Source organism: Panthera pardus, unplaced genomic scaffold (genome assembly GCF_024362965.1).
Source record: "Panthera pardus isolate Hobbes unplaced genomic scaffold, ASM2436296v1 HiC_scaffold_4, whole genome shotgun sequence".
Classification (NCBI taxonomy): domain Eukaryota; kingdom Metazoa; phylum Chordata; class Mammalia; order Carnivora; family Felidae; genus Panthera; species Panthera pardus.
The window spans coordinates 19,280,811-19,301,276 of record NW_026526969.1 but is presented as its reverse complement, the minus strand read 5'-3'; the positions used below and the strand labels follow the sequence as shown (position 1 = coordinate 19,301,276).

Here is a 20,466-nt window from a genome sequence, read left to right as displayed (position 1 = left end):
AGTTTGGTTCTATGCACACAATTGATACTCCAACACAGTTCGTGTGTTCTATTTGCTTAGCTGTTCCCAATTTCCCCTCGATGAAACCTTTCCATGAACATCTTCCTGTATTTTTTCCACCACCTCCCCGTACATATATATTTTCTCCTGTTATTCATAAAATGGCTTCAGAATGTGAACTATTTGATGACACTTGTTACAGCTGGCCATACGACCCTTCAGAAAGATTAAATAATGTTTCATGCCCAAAGTAATGTTTGTCATTTAAACATTTTTTTTTTTTTGCGGACTCAGTAGAGATGTCATGGGGTTTTACCTATGTTTTAATTTATTTCATTTATTTCATCACCTGTTAGTGAGGCTGTGAATTTTCCATATGAACTCCTACTTTTCACTTCATTCTACAGGAACAGCACAGTTCCTTTAACTACTTGCTATGTAGAATCTAGATATGGAACTCAGCTGTCTGTAGTTCCATAAATATTTTTATGGAACTACATAAATATTTTAGATACTAAACATTTGTATTTGTAAGATGAAAATTTCCGTTTTTTTTTTTTTCATTGAGATAGAATTCACATACCATAAAATCCACCCTTTCAAAGTGTATATTAAGGGGCACCTAGGCATGCAACTTCGGCTCAGGTCAAGATCTCACGGCTTGTGACTGTGCTGACAGCTCGGAGCCTGGAGCCTGCTTCGGATTCTGTGTCTCCCTCTCTCTGCCCCTCCCCTGCTTGCGCTCTGTCTAGCCCTCTTAAAAATAAGCATCAAAGTATGTATCAAGCGGGTTTTAGTATATTCACAATATGTAGAAACATCAGCACTAAATCCAGAATATTTTCATCGCCCTCACAACAAGCCCTACCTCCACTGGCAGTCACTTGCCATTCTGTCCTATCCCCAGCCCCTGGCAACCACTACCCACTTTTTGTCTCTGTGGATTTGCCTGTTCTGGACACTTCATGCCAGTAGAATCGTACAATATGCGGGCTTCTATGACTGGGTTCTTTCGCTTGGCATGTTTTCTAGGTCCATCCATGTTAAATGATGTGTTAGTACTTCATTCCTCTTTTTATTGCTGAAAAATAATCCATTGTAGGGACATACTCCATCTTGTTTAGCCACTCATCAGTTAATAGACATCTGGATTGTTTCTTTTCAGCCATTATGAATAATGCTGCTATTCCCATACAAGTTTTTGTATGGAAATATGTTTTCATTTCTCTTGAGCTTATACCTAAGAATGGAATTGCTGGGCCACGGTAATTCTGTGACATCATTCTGAGAGACTGACAAAGTATTTCCAAAGTGCCTAAGCTTCTTTTCAAATATTAATGGCCATTTAGTTTTCGTGACTTCATAGCCTTTGCCTTTTGTCTTTTATCAGTTGGCAGGAGTTCTTTGTATGTTGGCAATGTCTAATTCTTTATCTGGTCTTTCTTTTACAATTGCTTTCCAGTCTATTCATTATTTGACTTTATTAATACTGCTTTTTAAAGTTTTTTTTTTTTTAATGTTTATTCATTTTTGAGAGACAGAGAGAGACAGAGCATGAGCATGAGGGAAGGGGCGGAGAGGAGGAGACATAGAGTCTGAAACAGGATCCAGGCTCTGAGCTGTCAGCACAGAGCCTGATGAGGGGCTAGAAGTCACAAACTGCGAGATCCTGACCTGAGCCGAAGTCGGATGCTCAACCGACTGAGCCACCCAGGCGCCCCAAAAGTTTTTGTAAAATACAGTTACACAGGATTATATTTTACTTTAAGGCATTTCAGTTTCTTGTTTTGCGTCTACATTAACGTTCTTTTGTGTTCTTTTACTGGTTATTAAATTCCATTTTTTTGTGTACAGTATAAGGAAACGAGCCTTACTTTTTTTCCAGAAGAAGAGACAGTCTTTGCTCAGCATCATCTATTTTACACTAAGCTGAAATGCTACCCTTCATACAGGTTCACATACATTCAGGTCAATTTTGGCATTTACTATTCTTTTCTACTGTTCTATTTATTTACTCCTAGTTCAAATCATACTGATCTTATTTATTTTGAGAGAGAAGAGAGAGAGAGAGAGAGAGAGAGAGAGAGAGAGAGAGAGAGAAGGAACGTGAAGGAGGCGCAGAGAGGCAGGTAAAGAGAGAATCCCAAGCAAGCTCCACACTGTCAGCATGGAATCTGATGTGGGGCTCAAACTCACTAACCATGGGATCATGACCTGCATACTTTTTTTTTTTTTTTTTTTTGAGGGGGCAGGTGACAGAGAGTGCAAGCACAAAGGAGGGGCAGAGAGGGAATCCCAAGCAGGCTCCGAGCTGTCAGCAAGGAGCTAGATGCAGGGATGGAACCCACGAACCATAAGATCATGACCTGAGCTGAAATCAAGAGTCCCCCACTTAACTCACTGAGCCACTCAGGCCCCACCAGCACCCTTTTTTTTTAGTTTATTTATTAGAAAGCACACGCCTGAGCAAGGGAGGGGCAGAGAGAGAGGGAGAGAGAATCCCAAGCAGGCGCCATAATGTCAGCACATAGCCCAACACAGAACTCTGCCTCACCAACTGTGAAATTATGACCTGAGCCCAAATAAAGAATTAACCGACTAAGCCACTCAGGTGCCCCCAAACCATACTGCTTTGCTTGAAGGAATTTTTGTTGCTGTTTGCTTTGTTTTGTTTCTGATGCCTGGAAAGGCAAGTATTCTTTATTTTTACAAACACTTGTGGTAGAACACAGTTTTGACACTACTCTGTAACATATTAAAAAAATTTTTTTTTAAGTTTATTTATTTTTGAGAGACAGAGCACGAGTAGTAGAGGAGCAGAGAAAGAGACAGAGAATCTGAAGCAGGCTCCCGGCTCCGCACTGACAGGCTGACAGCAGTGAGCCTGATGTGGGGCTTGAACTCCCAAACGGCGAGATCGCGACCTTAATCGACTGAGCTACCCAGGCGCCCCTTCTGTAACATATTTTAAACCATGGCTAAGTGAGTCACCTACAGTCAAGGTTAAGAAAAAAAAAAAAAATTGTATTTTTACTTTTGTCATCCAGCCGGAGGCTGGTGTTGCTTAGAGGAATAAGGCAATCCCTGCCCCGAGGCTGTCACAACCCTGAGCAGTGCCTCACTGGGGAATAAACCGAGTACAGGAACAACGCAAGGAGAAAGGATGCTTAGGCCTCCGTGAGAGGCTGAGGACGGAAACGAAGGCGACTGGAGAAGGACCACTAGGATTTCTCTGAAAACAAGATGACCCGTTCAGAACGCACGGTAGAAGCTGGCAAGCAGGGAAAGGGAGGGTCGCCCGGCTCTGACCTACGGGCCGCCCCCGTCAGGAGGGACAGCTGGGACAGGACCCAGAACCCGGCAAAGACCTCGACCCTCCACCCACTCACCGCCTCCGCAGTCCTTTGACTCACACCGGACGCTCTGGCGGAAACAGCCGCCGCCTCGCGCAGATCTTCCGGTCCGAGAGGCAGCCCACATCCGGCCGAGCCGCAGGGGTGGGGTGTGGGTGGGATGGGAGTGGGACTGCCCCGTCGCCGCCGCCGCGCCTGGCGGTCTCCCGTTGGCTATTTGGGGCCGAACTACATTTCCCAGCAGGCCATGGGGCTACGCCGCCGGTACCTGGAGAGGTGCCAGTCCGTCATGGAGGACTGGGGCCAGCTTTCTGCCTTTCGTCTCCCAAACAGAGCCCCAGACACAGCGGCTGCCGCCAGCCTAACCTCCCTCTGTCGCTGAGAGGTCTGTCGCCGGCCTCGAGCCTCGCCTTCACAAGCGCAGACTGCTCGCTCCGAGCGGGGAGACCAGGCTTCCGCACCGGAAACGAAGTACCGGTCGTGACGTAGCAGCTGCGGGGGCACCCGGTCTCCCAGAAGGCACCGCGCCCGGCCGTGCTCCTGAACTGACGGCGGCGCTCGCCAATAGTCGCCGGCGGCCCGTGAGGGCACTCCGAAGGGCGAGGGGAGGGCTTGGCCTCTCGCGCCCAGTTTCCCCGTGTCTCTGCGCCTGGGTCTCTGGACCGTCCCCTGCAAGCTCCCAGAGGCGGCACAGCCCCCGAGAGGTGAGGGGCTCCGCGAGGGCGGGAACCAGGCTGACGCGGCCTCTAGGGAGCAGAGCTTGGTCCGTTGCTGGGGGTGCCTGACCGCCTGGGGAGCCGGGAACGTACCCCGGGCAATGCCGCTGGCTGGTCGTTGTGGTAAAGGTGCCCCTTGGCCGGTGGGAGAGGCTCCAGAGTGGGCCTGGCCTGCTGGCCCCTACTGGGATGTCCCTTGCCGCTCTCCACGGGGCTCTCACGGCGGAAAAGTCAGCAGGCCATGTATGGACAGCTCTTGCGGCCTTGCGATTGCTCCTTGAGCCGTCAACTGCCCCCCCCGCCCCCCCCCCCCAGGGGCATCTGAGGGACCCGGGGTCCTAGGTGTGCGGTACGGCTTGATTCAGTGGCCAGGCCAACTTATAAGCAGATGCCCTTGGTGTCGGACCCCAGGTGTCCTGTCTTCCAGCCCATCGCTCTTCCTACCTGCTTGAGTTCACCCGCTCTTCCCAGTGGAGTTTGCATCTCCTATTTCTCGGGAGGATGACCCTTGAGGTTTGGACATCGTCCGGCTTTCATTCTCAGATCTTCCTTTCAGGCCAAGCTTGTTACGAGTGTCTAGTTCAGGGACCTTCCGTTTCAGTTAGGAGTTCCCCCCACCCCAGCTTACCTTTCCTTCTGCTTTACATTTCGTGTGGCCTCACTCTCCAGGCCATGTACTGGGGTGCAGGCATGCCTACCTGGTTTTGTGGGTAACCCGTGGTTTCTCTTGTCTGCAGCTTGGCTATCTGACAGATTTCCTTCAGTAAGAGGGGACTCCTGAAGCTCTGCAAAACGAGTGTGGTGTGTGATTTCAAGGCGCGATGGCTGCAAAAGTGGTTCCAATGCCCCTAAAGCCAAAGCGGTCCTTTATACTGAGAGTTCCTCCGGACTCCAAGCTGGGCCAAGACCTACTTCGAGATGCTACTAGTGGGCCCAAGACCATCCACCAGCTAGTTCTGGAGCACTTCCTCACCTTCTTGCCCAAGCCAAGCGTGGTGCAGCCCAATCAGAAAGTCAAGGAGACTTTGGTTATTATGAAGGATGTGAGCTCAAACTTTCAGAACAGATGTAAGAAGCATATGCTGTTTCACTAGAAGAGAAGAGAATGGTATTGGGGTCCGAAATAGGTGTTCATGTTAGTAATGAATTCAGGTTAGGATAGTGGGTATTGAAAAAAAGGAGTGGATTTTAATAAGTCAACATACTGGGGAGAGGGAGTATTGTTTTTCTCAAGCTGGAGCTTGAGTGGATTGCTGGGTGTGTGTAAAGCCATGGAATAAACTGTGTGTAACTTTCCATAGTGGAGGGGGAGTGTATATCTTTTTACCATAAAGAAATTTGGATGAATTGTTTAATTGACTGCCGTTTATGTGGAATTTTGGAAATTTTGTGCTTGTTACGAGCATCTCCAGACTTTACCCTCCCCTTTACTGGCGAAGAGAATTTAAAAAACCCTTAAGGGAATCATTCTTTTCATAATGAGGAGACCCTAGATACAGGTTCAAGACCCTGTGATTTTTATGGCTTAAGCTCTTCCCTGGGCTCATAGAAGCTGAAAAAAAACCATGAGTTGCCTTCTGAGGGAGTGAGGACAGTGTGGCCTCAAGGTGTGGTTAGGGTTTCCATATTAGAGTCACTGACATTTCCATTAACTACAGCTTCCTCTTTCCCCAGTGCAACCTCATCCCATAGTGAAGCTTCTACCCAGAGAAGGAATCCAGCAGAAACAGGACACATTGTCTCTGTATCTGAAAACTGAGCCTGAGGTGGGTTCGGTTTTCCCGTTCACTGTTTTGAGTACATCACCTTCTCTGCTCTTACAGCCCTCCCCGCTCAGTCAACCCATATATATATATTTAAAAAAAAGACATACCCTTGGAAGGAGAGTGGGCTTGTTTTCATTGCCTCTTTGGATGTTTCTCTTCTGCTTATCCTTTGGCTCCTGTCTGAGCCTGGGTTTCCTGTCTGCTGCATCTGCGTAGGATTTATAGGTCCCTTTCACCTTCCCTTCCCTGATCCTCGGGTTCCAGCCTATTTTACCAGCAAGGATGTCAAACAACCTCTGTTATTAAGAGGAATGGGGTCTATTGCTCTTTCAGGAACTGGTGGTCTTTGAGGATTTGAATGTATTTCACTCCCAAGAAGAATGTGTGAGCCTAGATGCTACTCAACAACCCACCTCAGAGAAGGAAGACAGTGTTGGGGAGATGATGTTACTGGGTAAGAAATCTTGTGTGTTCATATTGAATGCTATGGAAAAAGCATGTTCTTCTATTGCATCAGACTTTTTACTTATTTATTTTTTAAATGTTTATTTTAATTTTGAGAGAGAGAGTGAGTGAGCAGGGGAAGGGCAGAGAGCGAGGGATAAAGAATCCCAAGTAGGCTCCGTGCTGCCAGCACAGAGCCCGATGTGGAGCTCAAACTCACGAACTGTGAGACCATGATCTGAGCGGAAATCAAGAATTACATGCTTGGGGTGCCTGGGTGGCTCAGTCAGTTAAGCGCCTGACTTCGGCTCAGGTTATGATCTCGCAGTTTGTGGGTTTGAGCCCCATGTTGGGCTCTGTGCTGACAGCTCAGAGCCTGGAGCCTGCTTTGCAGTCTGTCTCTCTGTCTATGAAAAATAAACATAAAAAAAAAATTGGATGCTTAACCGACTGAGCCACCTAGGCACCCTTCATCAGACTTTTTAAAGACCTGATTAACACACTAGCTAACGTACATGTTCACACTCGTTTAATTTTTATTCCATGTGGCAGAGCTTGCACCAGCTGTGGGTGGCCATTTTTTGTGTATCTTTAGGGCAGCAATGGTGGAGGGGACTTCTCTCGGGAAGCAAGACCTAGAGCTAATGTACTGACATCAAATATTCAAACAGATAAAAAATGCAGCCGGGTTGTTTCTCAATCCATTTTCTGGATCTAGTGCTAATCTCCCAACATGTGTATTTTAAATTGTGTTTTCATTGGGCGCATGAGTCTTTTTTTCCTTGATGTCCAAAGGCTAAGAAGTCTACTAGTGTGAATGAAAATATATCACACTATTGGTAGAAATGATATCTAGCACTTAGTACTTGTGTGTTATTATGTACTAGGCACTAGTCTGAGTGCTTTGCGTGCATTTATTACCTCATGTATTTCTCGCAATACTGTAGGACGTAGGAATTATTACTATTTTAAGATGGTGAAACTAAAGCAGAAAAATGTCAATTGCTAGAGGTCACACAGCAGTAGTTGGCAGAGCAGGGATCTGGACTCAGCGATTCTAACACCAGAGCCTGCAGCCTTAGCCCAGAGTTGTACCACCTTCTTGATGCATTTCTCACAATTGTTTCAGTGAGTTTCCTGTATGGTTGGTGAATGGATCCTTCTTCACTTCTGCTTATTTCCCAGTAATGGTTAAGCAGCATTCGCAAATGAGAATACCGCACACGCACTCATGTGGCAGCGGTTCTCTGAAGCTGTTGAGAGATGATTCACCTTTCTCTACAAATACACTGCTACCCAAGAGTGACCAGCCTTCAAAAATCGCTTTGCTGAGCGCCTAATACTTCTTACTTTGCCTTCAGGGCTGTTTCCTTCTGAGGCTGAAGCAGAGCAGAAAGTGGATTTTGTGAGTTGCCTGGGGTGACAAAAATCCATGGCTGTTGAACTCTAGTTGTCTTATGCTGTATGGTCAGGGTAGTAGTACATAGTGAGCCTGCTTCATTTTCCACAAGTTATTCTATGTAGTATTTTTTGTTAAGCATATATATACATATTTATAATAATAATAATTGTTATTATTATTTAGAGAGAAAAGAAAGCTCACGAGGAGGGGAGAGGCTCAAAGGGGGAGAGAGAATCTTAAGCAGTCTCCGTGCTCAGGGCAGAGCCCGACATGGTGCTCAATCCCATTACACTGGGATCATGACCTGAGCTGAGATCAAGAGTCAGACACTTAACTAACTGAGCCACCCAGACACAGACACACACACATGTTTTTTTAAAGTAAATTCTGTGCCCAGAATGGGGCTTGAACTTATGACCCTGAGATCAAACATCGCATGCTCTACAGACTGAGCCAGCCAGGCGCCCCTGTTTTTCTTTGCTTGTTTTTTTTAATTCAAGTTAACATATAGTGAAGTATTGGTTTCACAAGTAGAATTTAGTTATTCATCACTTAGACATAATACCAGAGCTCATCCCAGCAAGAGCCCTGCTTAAATGCCCATCACCCATTTAGCCCACCTCCCCTTGACCAGCCCTGTTTGTTCTCTGTATTTAAGAGCCTCCTAGGATTTGTCTCCCTCTCTGTTTTTATCTTATTTTTCCTTTCCTTCTCCTGTATTCATCTGTTTCTTAAATTCCACACGAGTGAAATCATATGATCTCTGTCTCTGACTTATGTTGCTTAACATAATACACTCTAGTTTCATCCACGTTATTGCAAATGGCAAGATTTCATTCTTTTTGATCGCTGAGTAATATTCCATTATATATATATTTAATATTCCAATATATATGTATTATATTACATCTTCTTTATCCATTCATCAATAGATGGACATTTAGGCTGTTTAATAATTTGGCTATTGTTGATAACGCTGCTATAAACATTGGGGTGCATGTGCCCCTCCAAATCAGCATTTTTGTATCCTTTGGATAAATACCTAGTAGTGCACTGCTGGGTTGTAGGATAATTCTATTTTTTAACTTTTTTTTTTTTCCTAAGTTTACTTATCTATCTTGAGAGAGCAGGAACACACAGGAGGGGCAGAGAGAGAATCCAAAGCAGGCCCCACACTGTTAATGCAGAGCCCAAAGCAGGGCTTGAACTCACACACTGCAAGATCATGACCTGAGCCATAATCAAGAGACGGATGCTTAACTGAGCCACCCACACGTCCCTATTTTTAACTTTTTGAGGACCCTCCATACTGTTTTCCAGAGTGGCTGCCCCAGTTTGCATTCCCACCAGCAGTGTAAAAGGGTCCCTCTTTCTCCACATCCTTGCCAACATCTGTCGTTGCCCGAGTTGTTCATTTTAGCCATTCTAACAGGTGTGAGGTGGTATCTCATTGTGGTTTTGATTTGTATTTCCCTGATGATGAGTGATGTTGAGCATTTTTTCAGGTATCTGTTAGCCATCTGGATGTCTTTGGAAAAGTGCCTATTCATGTCTTTTGCCCATTTCTTCACTGGATTATTTGTTTTTTGGGTTTTGAGTTTGATGAGTTCTTTATAGAGTTTGGTTACTAACCCTTAATCGGATATGTCATTTGCAAATATCTTCTCCCATTCTGTCGGTTGCCTTTTAGTTTTATTGATTGTTTCCTTCACTGTACAGAAGGTTTTTATCTTGATGAGGTCCCAATAAGTTCATTTTTGCTTTTGTTTCCCTTGGCTCTAGACACATGTCTAGTAAAAAGTTGATGCAGCCAAGGTCAGAGAGGTTGCTGCCTGTTTTCTCCTGTAGGATTTTGATGGTTTCCTGTCTTACCTTTAGGTCTTTCATCCATTTTGAATTTATTTTTGTGTTTGGTGTAAGAAAGTGGTCGAGTTTTCCCAACACCATTTGCTAAAGAGACTTTTTTCTATTTTGTCAAAGATTAGTTGGCCATATGTTTGTGGGTCTATTTCAGGGTTCTCCATTCTGTTCAATTGATATATGTGTCTGTTTTTGTGCCAGTACCATACTGTCTTGATGATTATAGCTTTGTCATACAACTTGAAGTCTGGAATTGTGTTGCCTCCAGCTTTGGTTTTCTTTTTCAACATTACTTTGGCTATTCGGGGGATTTTCTGGTTCCATACAAATTTTAGGATTGTTCTAGCTCTGTGATGAATGCTGGTGTTATTTTGATAGGGATTGCATTGAATGTGTAGACTGCTTTGGGTAGTATCGACAGTTTAACAACATTTGTCCTTCCAATCCATGAGCATGGAATGCTTTTCCATTTCTTTGTGTCGTCTTCAATTTCTTTCATAAGTTTTCTATAGTTTTTAGTGTAGAGATCTATTACCTCTTTGGTTAGGTTTACTCCTAGGTATCTTAAGGTCTTTGGTGCAATTGTAAATGCGATCGACTCTTGCTCTTCCTGATGCTTCATTATTGGTGTAAAGAAGTGCAATAGATTTCTCCACATTGAATTTATATCCTGCAGCTTTGCTGAATTTATGTGTCTGTTCTAACAATTTTTTCGCTGGCATCTTTTGGGTTTCCACATAGAGTATCTTGTTGTCTATGAAGAGTGAACATTTGACTTCTTCCTTGCCAATTTGTATGCCTTTTATTTTTGTTGTTGTCGTCGTCATCGTCTGATTGCTGAGGCTGGGATTTCCAGTACTACGTTGAACAGCAGTGGTGAGAATGTACATAGCCGTCATGTTCCTGACCTTAAGGGAAAAGCTATCAGTTTTTTCCCATTGAGGATATTAGACTAATGTTTTCTCATTGTAGGGAAGAACATAAAGAGATCGGATTTATTACACTGACTTTTTCTTCAGTCTTGGGTAAAACTAGCATTTATTTTAGGTGACTGGTTGGTGGGTAGGTTGTCAATTCCAGGAACACTTTGGCCATAGACCTTGAGGCCCTGAGGCCCAATTCTCACCCTTTCCATTCCCCTCCCTTGCCTATACCACAAAGCTGAAGATTTAAACTTAGAATCATTCACTAACATTTAATAAATGCTACTTGCTTTTTCCTTAGGCAGGGTTGAATTCTGGAGTTATCAGTGAGTTAAAATGATACATAGCGCTCCATTCCTGCCCTCCAAAGCTTCCGGTTAAAGAATAGACTTATCTTTTAAGTCTATTAAAAGTCTTAAAAGATAAGTCATTCACCTAAAAAGATAAGCAGTATGGGGGCATCTGAGTGTCTCAGTCAGTTAAGCGTCTGATTCTTGGTTTTGACTCAAGACATGATCTCAGTTTCGTGGGTTTGAGCCTTGCGTTGCGCTCTGTCTGCACTGGCAGCACAGAGCCTGCTTGGGATTCTCTCTCCTTCTCTCTCTGCGCCTCCCCACCTCATGCTGTCTCTGTCTCTCTCTAAATAAAGTTTCTGAAAAATTTAAAAAAAATTTTTTAATGTTTATTTTTTGAGAGAGACATAGAGTGTGAGCAGGAAAGGGGCAGAGAGAGAGGGAGACATAGAACCTGAAGCGGGCTCCAGGCTCTGAGCTGTCAGCACAGAGCCCAACATGGGGCTTGAACTTAGAAACCATGAGATCATGACCTGAGCCAAAGTCAAACAAACACTTAACCAACTGAGCCACCCAGGTGCCCCTAAAAAATTTTTTTTAATAAAAAAAGATAAGCAGTGTGAAACCATTTTAACTATAAAGAGCTATGAGAAGGTCAAGGCCAGATTTGGAAGTAGGAATAGAGTTTAGAAGAAGATGGATTTGATTTTAGATGAGATTGAATCCATGATAGGAAATAAAATGAGATTATTTTCTGGGTACTTGAACATTAGAAATTGGAGGTCACATGTAGAGATCTGGGAGTCAGTAACATTTGGTCAGTTTGGAAAGGGAAAAGTGTAATGGAATGAACCTTGTGGGGAAAGGAATCACAGGAGTGTCCTTGACCGAGGAGGACAGAATGTGTGTCTCAACTCAAGTGAGCCACATAAAACAACTAAAAATGTATAAAAAAATTCTTAAACACATTCTCAGTGAGACAGTTCTTATGTTTGTATCTGACGTCTCCTGTGGCAAGAGAATATAAACCTTTTCAAGATTATCTACTTACTATGGAAGAAAGAAAGATTCAGTAGATTCCAAAAAGTAGAAATAACACAGTAGGATCTATCACAATGTGATACAACTAGAAGGTAAAAATGAAACTTGGGTGGAAAAAGTCCCCTTCACCTAGAAATTTTAAAACTATTAAGTAACCTTGGATTAGAGGGGAAGTACAAATTAAAGTTACATAACGTTTGGAGACTATACTCTGTGTCAGCATCTACAGTATAACCTCAAGTGGTACTCAGAAGAAAATTTATGCCTGTATAAACACACACAATAAGTTAGAAAAATGAAAGTAGGGGCACCTGGGTAGATCAGTGGGTTGAGCATCCAACTTCGGCTCAGGTCATGATCTCATGGTTCATGGGTTCGAGCCCCGCATTGGGCTCTGTGCTGAACGCTTGCTCAGAGCCTGGAGCCTGCTTCAGACTCTGTGTATCCTTCTCTCTCTGCCCCTCCCCCACTCATGCTCTGTCTCACTCTCTCAAAAAAATAAATGTAAAAAAAAATTAAAAAGAAAGAAAGGAAAATTAAGCCTCTGGTTCAAAGTTAGGAAAACCGTACAATGAAGGAAAACAGAAAGAAAGTATTAGTAAATACAAAATTGGAAATCAGTAAGTTAGAAATAGAGGCACTAATACGTAGAAAGATGTAAACAGAAGTAGATAAACCAGTTTCCATAGAGGAAGTTGGAATTGTCAAAAAAAACTAGCCCCCAACCCAGGGAAAGGACCCTCAGTTTCATAGGAAATTCTTACAAAGCTTTAACAATTGCACAATTTAAATGCTACGAAAATTTTCAGAGTGAAAAAAAAGGAAAACTTCCATATTCTTCTTATGAAACTAGTGTGACAAAGATACTACAATCTGATAAAAAAAAAACCGTCCTGACCAAGGAAGATTTATTCCAGGAATGCAAAAGTGATTTAATAATAGAAAGCCTATTATATTTTATAGTAAAGGAGAAAAATCCTATGATCAATTTCATAGTTACTGAAAAGATATTTGACAAAATACCAATGCCTTGTGCCTTCTTCACAAAAACACTGAACAAAACAGTAACTAATGGATACCTCCCTTATGGGATATGCATCCTTTCGGTCTGGAAGGACCGAAACACTGGAAGGCATTCCCACTAAAATCAGGACAACAACAAAGCCCATTATCACTACTACTGTCTAATACTGTGTTTTAGGTATTGGCCAGAGCAGTTAAATGACAAAGAAATTAAATGTTTAAGAATTTAAGAATCTATTACGTATGATGTAATTGTGTAACTAGAAAACCCAGGAAGTGTCTGAAAATTATAAATAATAAAAGCATTCAGTAAGGCAGTGGGATGAAAAATTATATGGAAATCATTAACTTTCATATATGCAGTCATTTAGAAATTATAAAAAAAGGAACAAACAAGATTAAACACCTAGAAATAAACTGAAGAAACATGCAGAAATTATGAGGAAAACTTCAAAACATTTCTAAAGGACAAAGAAGTCGATCTGAATGAATGGGAAGAAATACCATGTTGGCCAGGAAGATTTAACATTAAAAGGTCAGTTCTCCCCAGGTTCGTTCATGAAGTGAAGGTAATCCCTTTAATAATGCCAGTAGGATTTTTCCCCCTGGTACCGCACAATCTGATCTCTAATTCAAATGGAAATAAATAAATACAATGACCAGGAAAATTGAAAAGAGCAGCGAAGCAGAGGAGCTCATAAAAGGTGTTGGGACAACCCAGCCATTTGGTGCATCATACTTTGTCAAGAGAAAGACCAACAGATTCGCTTAGGAATACAAATGACCCATGAACACATGAAAAGCTGTCCAGCCCAACTCATAATTAGAAATGCAGATTAAACCTTTGCCAAATTACCATCTTTTTTCATCCATCAGATTTCTAGAAATCCAATAACGACACACTGGTGGTGAGTGTGTTGAGAAATAAGTATAATACTGGCGGACATGCAGAATGACTCCCTATATACGGCAGTCTAATTACCAGTATTAAAGATGCATTCACCGGGGCGCCCGGATGGCTCAGTTGGCTAAGTGTTGGACTTCGGCTCAGGTGATGATCTCGCGGTTTGTGAGTTCGAGCCCCTTGCGGGCTCTGTGCTGACGGCTCGGAGCCTGGAGCCTGCTTCGGATTCTGTGTCTCTCTCTCTGCCCCTCCCCTGCTCATGCTCTGTTTCTCTCTGTCTCAAAAACAAAACAAAACCAGATGCATTCACCTTTGAAAACAATCCAGGTGTCTCTGGTTGAATGTGATGTGTCCACACAGCATACCAAGGTAATCTCTATGCACTGGAATATAACGATCAAAATAAAGCAAGTTCCAGACATATACACAGTGTACTACCTTTTATATAAGAAAAGAGGAGAAAGGAAAATATGTCACCTAGATAAACAATGAAAAAATAAAAAGAAACTAATAAAACCGGTATCTGTCTGGGGGGCAAGTAGAATGGATGGGGATAGGGACTGGAGGAAGGCTCCTTAGCGTACACCTTTTCACACTGAGTTTTGTACCATGTAACTATATTAGCTACTAAATTTTTTTATCATAAGAAAGAGTACACTAAAGGAATATAAGATATATTCATTGACACTCTCAGGAAAATCAGAAAAATTCCTATGAGTTTTGATGAACTGTCTTCAAAACAGATAGCCCTTTACTATAACATGACATTTATGGTCATTCATCAAACACTGATGGTAATTCTTTTTTAAAAAAAAATTTTTTTTTTAATGTTTATTTATTTTTGAGACAGAGAGAGACAGAGCATGAATGGGGGAGGGTCAGAGAGAGAGGGAGACACAGAATCTGAAACAGGCTCCAGGCTCTGAGCCATCAGCACAGAGCCCGACGCGGGGCTTGAACTCACAGACCATGAGATCGTGACCTGAGCCGAAGTCCGACGCTTAACCGACTGAGCCACCCAGGCGGCCCTGATGGTAATTCTTTAAAAATGAGAATAACGGGTGCCTGCGTGGCTTAGTCAGTTACAAGTCCGACTTCAGCTCAGGTCACAATCTCACGGTCCTGAGTTCAAACCCCGCATCAGGCTCTCTGCCCTCAGCCCAGAGCCCACTTCAAATCCTCTCTCTCTCTCTCTCTTTGTCCCTTCCCAGCTCGCTCTCTCAAAAATAAACAAACATTAAAAATTATGAAAATGAAATAAGGAAACCTGCCATCACTATTATTAACTAGATAAGGCAAAAAGATAAGGGGTTAAGAAGAATAAATATTGGAACCAAAATATGGTTTGTATTTAGAAAATCTAAAAGAACCAACAAAAACACTGTATTTAATAGTTTTAAAGTAGGTAAATAGGGAATGTATAACAATAGCATTCTTTTTTAAAAAAAATTTTTTTTTAATGTTTATTTATTGTAGAGACAGAGCATGAACAGGGGAGGGTCAGAGAGAGGGAGACACAGAATCTGAAACAGGCTCCAGGCTCTGAGCTGTCAGCACAGAGCCCGACGCAGGGCTCGAACTCACGGACCGCGAGATCATGGCCTGAGCTGAAGTCGGCTGCTTAACCGACTGAGCCACCTAGGCGCCCCAACAATAGCATTCTTAAATTAACAAAATGGGGGCGCCTGGGTGACTCAGTCGGTTAAGCGTCCAACTTCAGCTTAGGTCATGATCTCATGGTTCATGGGTTCGAGCCCCTCATCAGGCTCGGCACTATTAGTGCAGAGCCTGCTTGGGATTCTCTCTGCCCCTCATGCTTTTTCGCTCTGTCAAAATAAATAAATTTTTTAAAAAATTAACACGGGCACCTGGGTGTCTCAGTCAGTTAAGCATCCAACTTCATCTCAGGTCATGATCTCACAATTCGTGGGTTCGAGCCTCTCATCGGGCTCAAAGCCTGGAGCCTGCTTCGTATTCTGTATCCTCCCCCACTCTGCCCCTCCCCACTCATGTTCTGTCTCTCTCAAAAATAAACATTAAAAAAATTTTTATTAAAAAATTAACAAAATGATGGAAGCTGTCATTCAGAATGGCTATAAAATAGGAGTGAACCAAAGATGTTTCATTGGTAAATATAAAAGTTTGTTGTTGTTTTTTTAAGTTTCTTTATTTTTGACAGAGACAGAGTGCAAGATCATGACCTGGGCCGAAGTCGGATGCTTAACCGACTGAGCTACCCAGGTGCCCCTATAAAAGATTCTTAAATATCGGAGAGACACGGATGTAAATGGGAAAACAAATCGTGTAAAGATATTGGTGCCCTCCAAATTTATTTACACTGTAGGTAACAGAGTCAAAATTTTCAAAAGGATATTGTGGCTGGTTTTACCAATATTAGACATGTTACAAACAATAACATACAGTGTGATACTAAACTCCAAATGTATTAAAAATTAACTGTAGGGACGCCTGGGTGGCTCAGTCGAATAAGTGTCCAGCTCTTGGTTTTGACTCAGGTCATGATCTCACAGTTTGTGACTTCAAGCCCCGCATATGGCTCCACACTGTCGATGCTTGGGATTCTTTCTCCCTCCCTCTCTCTTTGCCCCTCCCCTGCTCATGCCCTCTCTCTCAAAATTAATAAATAAACTTAAAAAAAAGAGTTAACTCTAAAAGTAAGTCATAAAGGAATGGCTAGAGAATAGAACATTTATCTGATTTTGAAAGACTGGTACTTATTGATGGTTTTAAGTTGTGGAGTGACAGAGGTAGGCTTCAGTTAAATATTTACATTAGTAGTGACTGCCTACACAGGGATTAAGATTTGCAAAATGTAAAATTTATTTAAATTTATGAGTCTCTCAGCCCAATAAATTAGTGGTTTGTAGTAACAAAGTACAAAATAAAGCTACAACAAGAAACCATTTTATACCTATTAAATGCTGACAAGATTAGGTAAAATTGATACCCATATCTTGATGCTTGTGCTGAAATTGGTACAGCCTCTTTTGAAAGAAATATGGCAGTCAGTGTCAAGGACTGTGATAAAAATTGCCATATGCTTTGACTCAGCATTTTCATTACCTAAGGGAATAAATGAAAAAGAAAACGCCTGTTAGTGTGAAACTACTAATCCAGCAAAGATTCATATCCCAGATCTGTGGTTAGCTGTCTATCTAAGAGGTTGACTTAGCCCTTTAATATCCATAAGTTGCCCAGAGTTTAGGGGGTCCCTTGTTGCTCTACCTTTTCACAGCATACTTTTCTTTTTTTAATTTGTTACTTAATCTTTGTATGTTATTTTACACAGACTTCTTTCGGAGGTAATAAATACAGAAAACCCTACAGATCAAAAGTGTACGCCTCACGTTTTCACAAAATGTACACGTCTGTCTGACCATCACTCAGACCATTCCTGGCATCCAAGAAGTCCCTTTTGTGCCCACTGCCCAGTTACTACTCCCCTTTCTCCCCCAAAAAGACCACTATGGGTTTCTACCATAGTTTAATCATTTTTAATCACCCTAATGCCCAAATAATCATGTACGGAGTGAACATGATAGGCCTTCATTATTTTTGGTCATTTGAATTATTCCCACTTTTTCCCTATTATATAGGATATTACAGTATTATCTAATTCCATACTGTTGTAATACTTACCATAGTGAAAACCTAGAAGTAACTCATTGTACCTTTCACTTACTAGCCTCCTAAAGAATGGGATGGTGTACCCTTGAGTATTGATGTCTTTCATCCCCTGGCCCTTAGCTCACTGTTCTACACAGAATATAAGATCAATATGAACTTCTTGAGGAATTAGTGCTTACTCAGAAAGCAAACCTATAAAATCTTTCAGTGTAGTCCCCCTCATTTCATTAAAAAAAAAAAAAAGGAAGAGGGTAACTGGGTGGCTCAGTCAGTTGAGCGTCCGACTCTTGATTTCTGCTCAAGTCATGATCCCAGGGTCATGGAATCGAGCCCTACATCAAGCTGCGCACTGAGCATGGAGCCTACTTGGGATTCTCTCTCTCCCCCCCTTTGTCCTTCCCCCACTTGAGTGCTCTCTCTCTCTCTCAAAAAAAAAAGAAAAAGGACTGTGTGCTTGCAATGCATTGCATAGAAAGATTTATCAGTCATATATTCCATCCACAGAGTGGAAAAGGAGTGTTGGTAACAATTATCTGCTAGTCCTCAGACTTCTGATACTCAAGATTATTGTTTGATGAGAAATCCAATTTGTTTTTTTCCTGCGGTATCATATCCCGCAAAAGTTATTCAATTCTCTTTGTTTCCACAGACAATGACATTAATCCTGAGAGTGACGATCTTCAGAAGGAACCCGGAGAGAGTGAAGATCATAGAGAAAAGACTTCAGATTGTGATGAAGTGGACTGTTCTATGGTCTCGGAGCAATCTCCATATTGCCATAAAGACAGACTAAGCACATCCGCTCCAAAACAAAGGAAAGTGAGAAATCTTCTAGTTACTATTGAAAATGATACTCCACTAGAGGAACTCTCAAAGTATGTGGATATCAACGTGATTGCACTTACCCGAAATCGGAGAACGAGAAGATGGTACACTTGTCCATTGTGTGGGAAACAGTTTAATGAAAGTTCTTACCTTATATCCCACCAGAGGACTCACACCGGTGAAAAGCCCTATGACTGTAGTCACTGTGGGAAAAGCTTCAATCATAAAACAAACCTTAATAAACATGAGCGAATCCATACAGGAGAGAAACCTTATTCATGTTCTCAGTGTGGGAAAAACTTTCGTCAGAACTCTCATCGGAGTCGCCATGAAGGAATCCATATAAGGGAGAAAATATTTAAGTGTCCAGAATGTGGGAAAACCTTCCCAGAGAATAAAGACTTTGTGCTTCATCTGCAGAGCCATGAGGCTGAGAGGCCGTATAGTTGCAAAAAATGTGGGAGAAGATTTGGTCGGCTTTCCAACTGTACCCGGCATGAAAAAACCCACTCAGCATGTAAGACACGAAAGCAGAAATGGGATCAGGAAAGGTCTGATGGTCCTGCCTTGACCTGAAATCTTTAATAGGGAATTCTAAATTCCCAGGCTTCTGAAAAGACGCAGATATGTGCAAACCTCATTATAGTCAAAATTGGGAAAATACCCATCTTGGCTGAAACCTCAAAGTTTTAGAAAATTTCACAGGGAAGAAGACATTCTCAAGGGCTATACCTCAGTCAGCATCCACATTTTCTGGATTAAGGAGCTCTCTTTTGTGAACTTCTACAACAATGTACAGGCCACAGATCCCTTTTCCCAAAAAGGCTTTGAATAGGAGTCTGGAGGCCACTTACCTGCAAGGTGAACAGAGTGGCTCATGTGTACGGAAAGTATATCCATTTTCCCCCCACATAGGAATTCACACTTGTGAAAAAAAAAAAATAATAATGCAAAAGTCCTTACCTGGAACTGTGTTCCCCTGCGAGAACCAAACTACTGATTTATTAAGCCAAGAGCTTCTATTAGCAATTCACATAACCTTCTAAGAATACCCTGTTGAAGCTTGAGTGTTGAAAGGGATTGTTTACTTTGGAATATAGGAAAATAACAGCAAGTGAATGTCAAAGACTTACTCTGTCATTTGTATGTGATCTAAACTAACCATCGATGTCAGTAACGTTTGCATTTTGCAGTGAAAAGTGACTTTTACAGGAATACTTTTCACAACATACTTTTAAAGTGTCTGTTGTTCTTACTGCATTTTTTGTCCAGCTCTTCGCCGCTCAGATAGCACTCATGCCTTTTCCATTGCCAAAAGAAGTTTGGATCACTCAGGCCCAGCCACCCAGCCCTACTACTGGTAAAGCTCTTCAGGATCTTGTCCCTCTGCTGAGCCAAGAAGAAGGCCTGCTAGGAAGGAAATCCAGGTGCTGGAAGAGGAAGACGTCGGCTTGGACACATGACTGGCCAGTAACCTTACCATGTGCTCACTTCGCCTCCAAGCTGTCTTCAGACCCTTGGCAATGGGTGGTCACTACCTCACAAGCAAAGTGTTTTATTTTTAACAGTTGTCTCCAGTGGCTAGTTCACATTGCCCCTCGAGAGGCAGGATTCCAGAGTCTTCATTGTAGTGGATGTTTGTTCTCTTTGGCCTCCTGATACCCAGACTTTCCTGACGTGTCCACCCAGAGGCCAGGCCAGCGGTGCCTTCACGGAACCGATCCTGTGGTGTGTTATTTTAAAGATTCTTGATCAGTTTTGCTTTATTTTAGGTTTCCTGGAAGTTTACATTGGTATTTTGGTTGAAATAGGTTAATCCTATAAACTATTTGGGAAAACTTGTTAGCTTTACAAATTTTGTTTCCCATGCCTTTATTAAAGTATTGTATTCCTGAGTAAATGTTTCTAATTTTCTTAACGTAAGTTGTATACGACTTTGTTATTGCAAATAGTTTTTTTTCCATTGTATTTTTCTAGTTGGCTCTTGCTTTTACATAGGAAAGTTATTTTTAATTGTATATTTGTGAAACTAGCCACTTCATCGAATGTTAATTTTCAGTAATTTCTCAGTTCTGTTACAATCTGTGGTTCAAAATTATACCATCTTCAAATAATAGTTTTGTTTCTTTCTGCCTATTGCTCTTTTTTTGTTTGTTATTTTTTGCTTTTTTTTTTAATGTTTGTTTATTTCTGAGAGAGACAGCGTGAGCCAAGTAGGGGAGGGGCAGAGAGAGAGGGAGACACAGAATCCAAAGCAGGCTCCAGGTT

At 42.3% G+C, this 20,466-nt stretch overlaps 1 protein-coding gene and 2 long non-coding RNA genes across 5 annotated transcripts in view; 1 reads left to right on the top strand and 2 right to left on the bottom strand.

Moving 5' to 3' along the window:
- Positions 1-3,794, bottom strand: part of LOC109278233 (uncharacterized) — a 35,234-nt gene extending 31,440 nt beyond the window's left edge. The window contains exon 1 of one of the 3 annotated variants that reach the window (XR_008419161.1): positions 3,622-3,794. This is a non-coding gene — a long non-coding RNA (uncharacterized LOC109278233). The other 2 variants (XR_002085551.2, XR_002085550.2) reach the window with 2 other exon arrangements.
- A 30-nt stretch (positions 3,795-3,824) lies between these two features.
- On the top strand, positions 3,825-20,314 carry ZNF200 (zinc finger protein 200). Its single transcript, XM_019468396.2, has 5 exons — positions 3,825-4,057; positions 4,807-5,137; positions 5,744-5,835; positions 6,169-6,289; positions 18,023-20,314. Exons 2-5 carry the CDS (start codon positions 4,891-4,893, stop codon positions 18,772-18,774), a joined length of 1,212 nt encoding a protein of 403 aa, XP_019323941.1. The 5' UTR covers positions 3,825-4,057; positions 4,807-4,890; the 3' UTR covers positions 18,775-20,314.
- LOC128774731 (uncharacterized) lies at positions 12,706-17,738 on the bottom strand. Its single transcript, XR_008419162.1, has 2 exons — positions 16,658-17,738; positions 12,706-13,999 (listed from the first exon to the last, which is right to left on the bottom strand). It is a non-coding gene; the product is annotated as an uncharacterized LOC128774731 (long non-coding RNA).
- Positions 20,315-20,466: the final 152 nt, after the last annotated feature.